Below are 5663 nucleotides of genomic sequence, written 5' to 3' on the forward strand. Positions count from 1 at the left end.
TCCATTCGGTACAATCAACTGAAAATCAGTGGCACGATGCAGTGGAAAGGGGGAAATCCCAATAAGTTATAGGAGGGCAACACATCTCTCACAGAACACATGCTGTATAGTAATGTTTCACTAGTCAAGGAACAATGTTTCAATGAATTCTAAAATATGTTTCATTCAACATAATAACCATATGAAAACCAGTGGCACAATGCACTGAAAGTAGAAAAATCCAGCGAATTAGAATCATGCATCTCGAAGGGGATAGCGACACAAATCCCATAAAAGTTGAAACAAATTGCAGAAACATATGAAAGCATCTATTTGATTCATCTATCGAGGGGAGGAGACAGCACTAATCAACTCAGCAATGCCTCAGGATTTCCATGGTCAGGGGCAGAGATTTGTAGCACGGCTTGGACTGAACGAGCTTGCCGCCGTATGTAGCTAATTCGGCGGTTGCAAAATCGGAGCTTCCAGGCAAACTTCGGAGACAATACAACTATATACTGCCAGTATATATAACCTAACGGTGTAGATTGATTTAATTTTTTAGTTAATTAGATGGCAGTATAAAGTTTGAAAAGGTAATTTTGTCTTTTCTTCGTTATTCTATCATCAAACCGTGCTATCGTCACGTGCTTTGTCAACAATGGCGCTCAGGATGCTTCTCTCCTAGTGCACGATAAGGTTTAGGACCGGGTACTCCCAATTAGATTCAATCTGAACAAAAAAAATTACTAAAGTGTTATTTTATTTTCTAGCAAATTCTTAGCATGCCCTTCTATATACTGCCAGTATATACTGGCACTATATTGTACCGTAAAAGTTCTCTACAAGTATACAAGTGGGGACAGGATTAGACGAAGCATGATTAATTTCCCAAATCACGTATGAATGAGCATATGTCATCACCGAATAATCACATCTAGAGCTTCACCATGAAGCTGTTGGCATTGCTGTTGAAGCCCAGGCATCCACAGCAAGGAGATCTTCCGCATGCGAGCTCCCAGTGAGAGCTGCCGCAAACTGCCCAACCTGTCAACGCTCGTTAATCTCGGACAACGTCGCACATTCAGCCGTTCCACCACAGGGAGGTTAGAGACCCTCTCCAAGCATCCACATCCTGTGATCAGAAGGAGATCTGAAAGGAAATGTAGGTTCTCCACAATCTTCAGACGTCCTGCCTTTCTTAACTGGAGGATTCTCAAGCTGCCGGCTTGAGCGAGCTGCTCTGGGAGTGCTCTCAGCTTTGGGCAACGCGCAATATCCAACTTCTCCAAGCGAGGAAACAGCTGCAGTCTTGGAAACATGCCTTCTCGTTTTCGCTTGGCTTCCGCGCCATCATTTGCTCCTTCTGTAGTTGCTAAAGAATCTTGTTCGACAATGGACCACTCCTCCCAGTTAGGCAGATTGTCGATGATCAACCATTCTAGCTTGGGGAAAGCTACAGCCTCTGAGAATGTTGGATTACCTGCCAGACGGCCAACAAATTCAGGTCCAATCTTGCTAACTGAAGTTGCTCCAACAATTCGCAGATATCTCAGGTTGGGTAATTGGCCAAGCGGTGGAAGATGAACCCACAATTTGCAATGTATGATGTTCAAGTATTTTAGTGAAGACAAGTAGGTACTGCATAGCCAGGTGGGATACCTCCGACCAAAAAATCCTTCAATGACTAGATCTTCAAGGCTATGTGGAGGGATTAGTAGCTCAAAGATCTTCTCTATATTGTTAACATCCACTTCTAAGTATGGTCGGTTCTTGTGTTTGGTGCAGCGTAGAGACAATATTTTGAGAGATTTTTTGTCAAGTAGAATTGGATCTGTACTACGATGAACCGCTCTTTCCAATTTAATGATAGTAATCCTTCTCAAGTGCAAAAGAGGAACCAACTCTTCTAAGGGCCATCCATATTGTGTACTAGTGTTACCATTGTCACTTCCAATAGGAAATCCTTCTAAATCATTGAGAAGCTTCAACCGGCTTATGCCTTTTGGAACCTGATTTATTGGTGTTTGGCGAAGACAAAGGCACCTTAAGTTGTGCAATTGAGTGGTTGCCAAAGGAAGAGTTTGTAAACCTCCACATCCCGGCAAATTCAATATTCGAAGGTTTTTTAGAGAACCAATGGATTCCGGAAGACAAGTTACGCTGGTACTTTCTAGATCAAGCAAGCGTAAATGGATCAAATTTCCTATGTAACTTGGAATACTTTGTATTTGTGAACCCGTCAAATCCAAAACACGAAGATGTAGAAATCTCTTGAAAATGGTATCCTCGACTCTCAGTGACCAAGACGCAATTGCGAAAGTCCTCACTTTGACTTGCTCCTTGCCTATGCTAGGTATCACCACCATATCCTTCTCTGTGACAACTGAAATACATCTGAGTCTACACAATATGTTGCCTCCTAATGATTCTGGGTCTCCGACAAAACATTCATCTCTTGTCAAATGACAAGCGAGTTGCCTTATGAGATCGTGCATTTTGCATACGTTATGAAGAAAATTTGAATAATCTGGTTGAAGAAGGTTCCGATGAACCAACTCATAGTAGTATTCTTCTGCCGTATCTTCAAGTAGTTGGCCTTCTTGCTCCTCTATAAATCCCTCAGCAATCCACATCTTGGTAATATCATCATGGTAAATGTCTGAATCTTCAGTATATACAACACAATACTTAAAACATTGCTTTAAGTGTTGTGGTAGGTCTTCATAACTTAGATACAAAGCACCACTTATCTCACTAGGAAGCTTGTCCATTGACCAAGTACTTTTGTTCAAAATCTTTTTCCATTCATTCTGTGATTGATCTCTAGATGCTAAAACTCTGGCGATAACCATGATTGCAAGAGGAAGTCGACCACATTTTCGAACAATCTCAATCCCTATGTCCTTCAGATTCTGCACTTGTTTCTCGTCAGTGATGTTCATGCTCTTCCAGAGTAGTTCCCATCCGACATCGACTGACATCAAATCAACTCGATGGATATATCCAGCCCCAAGTTCTTGAGGAATACTGTCATACCGAGTAGTAAAAAGAATTGTTCCTGTAGCAGCAGCATGCAATGGAGTCCTTAACAGGTTAGTCCATACATCTGACTGCCAAACATCATCCAAAACAAGGAAAAAACTCTTCTCTTTAATGGCTGATGTGAGCTTGCTTTGTAGCTCTCCGATTGATTCATCGATGTCATGGCGAACTTCCATGATCCGAAGAATTTGTCTCAGAACAGAAGCTTTAGAGTACTCTTTGGAAACACAGACCCATGCCTGCTTGTCGAAATTTCCTTTCAACGTTATATCATTATATATTTTCTGAGCTAGTGTTGTCTTACCGACTCCTCCTGTTCCAACAATAACAACCTTGTAGGCTTTCTTATCCTTGTTTGCAAGTATCAAGTTCACTAATTTGCTGCAAGCATGCATGACCTCCTTTCCTACAAGGTTAGGCTCAACAAGGTGGGAACTAATTGTCACTTTGGATGCTGATGAACTTTTTCCAGTGGATTGTGCACTATATTCAGGTGTCAAAAAAATTTTATCCTTTGCAATGCTCTCTATTATCTTGTTGAGATTATTGATCTTAACACCAATCTCACGACGCTTACGAATATTAGAGAAACAAGAGAAAGGAGAAAACCCAGTGCATGAATTTGGTTTGCCTGATGATCCTTGAGGATGATCTGCTAGTAGCTTGCTTCCTTCAGATCTAGCTAAGTCGATAATATCATCAGCATCGTACATCGCATCTTTTAGCCGACCAAGCCATTTGCCACATGCTGAGTCTTCTATCCCCCTTTGCTCGGCATCATTGAGAAAGGGTTTTATTTGCTCCATTCTTTGCTGCAGTTCCATGAGATCTTCTTTCACCCCAAGAATCAGTATTGCTTCCTCTGTAATCGCCTTTTGCAGTTCGTTGAGGCATAATCCAACAAAACTATCTATTATGGCTGCCATCGAGCAAATTGGTTGAAGGAAATCCACAAAGAAAAATGCAAAGTAAATCTATTTAGGACAATGGAAAGCCTGCATTAAAATGTGTATAATTAAACGTTAGAAGGACTGTAGAAAAATTCGATGAAATAATAATCATCAAGATAAGTATGTTAAGACCAGTGAAATGACCTATGACAGTGCAATGGTAAGGGGCTTATGGTTTCAACTCTAAAGTCTCGTGATCAATTCTCAGCATGTTCACAATTTCTTTTATTTATTGATTGATCCTGAAGAACTAGCCAATACATAAATAATCTAACAAAAACAAATTGAAAGGGGTATAACGATCTTCAAACTTCTGCTGCACTTGCATGATCAGAATTATTGCAGCAAAATTTGATTACAACAGCAATGACAACAGATAGAATTGATACAGAAGCAGATTAATGATTAGAAGCGGGGGAATTTATGAATCCTCTTGCATCACTCAACAGTGGGGATAACTTTTTTTTTTCATAAATACATAAACAAGAACAGAATCACCAATAATTTTCTCTCAACGGTGTTGACTTAGATATAAGTATATAACCATTAACTAGCAAGCATATTCGCAATTTGGTCACCTGCCTGGGATAAAATTTTCAAGCATATTCGCAATTTGGTCAACTGCCTGGGATAAACTTGATAAAATATGTGAGGTATCAAGTTTTATAATATAAAATATGGTATCTTCTGCATATGCATATCTAGGAAGTTGTTGTAGATAAAAAATCTACTATGTTACCATGGAAAGTTGCATTACATTCGTACAACAGTACAAACAAAGTCTAAACTGACTTTCGAATTTTCGTTCTACCCAAACAATTGGATATAATTCATATGTTGTCTTCGATTAATTACTGGAAATAATTGAGAAGAGTTTAGTTCCTCTTCTCAGAGTTAAAACTTAAAAGCGAGCAGAGCATAGCAGAGCAGAAGAGAGGCAACAGAGGGTTGGCTGAGCTAGTGCGTGCTTTTGCAACGGTGGCGGCGGTGCAGGGAGAGGAGGATAAGGGGAACTAACTTACCTCTGTATGTCGGCCTCGGCGACGACGATCTTGGAAGGGCGAGGTCGGGCAACCGGCCACCTATGGCGAGCGAGAGCTTGAACCGACCTACCATGCAGTAGGGTTCAAGGTTGCTCGAGCAGCAAAGCTTCAATCGGATCTTTCTGCCGGAGCTGAGGAAGACGACGGCTCCGGCGAGCTTAAATGTATGGTGACAGCAAAGCTTCAATCGGATCTTTATTCGGGCGCGATGGTGACGGCCGGCCTGATGGGGCTGCGGGGCGTGGCTTGCTGCTGACGCCGCGGGAGGTACAGACGGAGACGGCAACAGGCGGCAGCATCATCGCGGGCGTGGACGGACGGCAGCAGGCGAAGCTTCAACGCAATTAAAGCTAGCCTCTGTCTCTGCAGCTCTGACCAGGCCTAGGGCCCAGCAGGGGCACGCGGCGAGGTTGTAATGCTGGCGCGGGAAGAGGCGGCGCGCGGGGAGCGCGCCACGCGAGCGCACTGACGTGGGAGCAGTAGAACGCCAAGGCTGGCGACGCGTGGCGCGTGACGGTGTCGGTGCCGGCCAGCGGAGCGCACGCGGGGCTCGCTACTTACAAAAACCCTCAGAACGGCTCATAGGTATTGGTTCATTTAAAGCCGGTACATATGGAGCTTTTTTCATCTTTCTACGATGAAAAAA

At 42.6% G+C, this 5663-nt stretch overlaps 1 protein-coding gene across 1 annotated transcript; it reads right to left on the reverse strand.

Annotated features, from left to right (window-relative positions):
- Positions 1-430: 430 nt before the first annotated feature.
- LOC127781086 (putative disease resistance protein RGA3) lies at positions 431-5373 on the reverse strand. Its single transcript, XM_052307993.1, has 2 exons — positions 4997-5373; positions 431-4019 (listed from the first exon to the last, which is right to left on the reverse strand). Exon 2 carries the CDS (start codon positions 3948-3950, stop codon positions 900-902), a length of 3051 nt encoding a protein of 1016 aa, XP_052163953.1. The 5' UTR covers positions 3951-4019; positions 4997-5373; the 3' UTR covers positions 431-899.
- Between the last annotated feature and the right edge of the window lie 290 nt (positions 5374-5663).

This window comes from Oryza glaberrima, chromosome 8, assembly GCF_000147395.1.
Source record: "Oryza glaberrima chromosome 8, OglaRS2, whole genome shotgun sequence".
NCBI classification, from domain to species: Eukaryota; Viridiplantae; Streptophyta; class Magnoliopsida; order Poales; family Poaceae; genus Oryza; species Oryza glaberrima.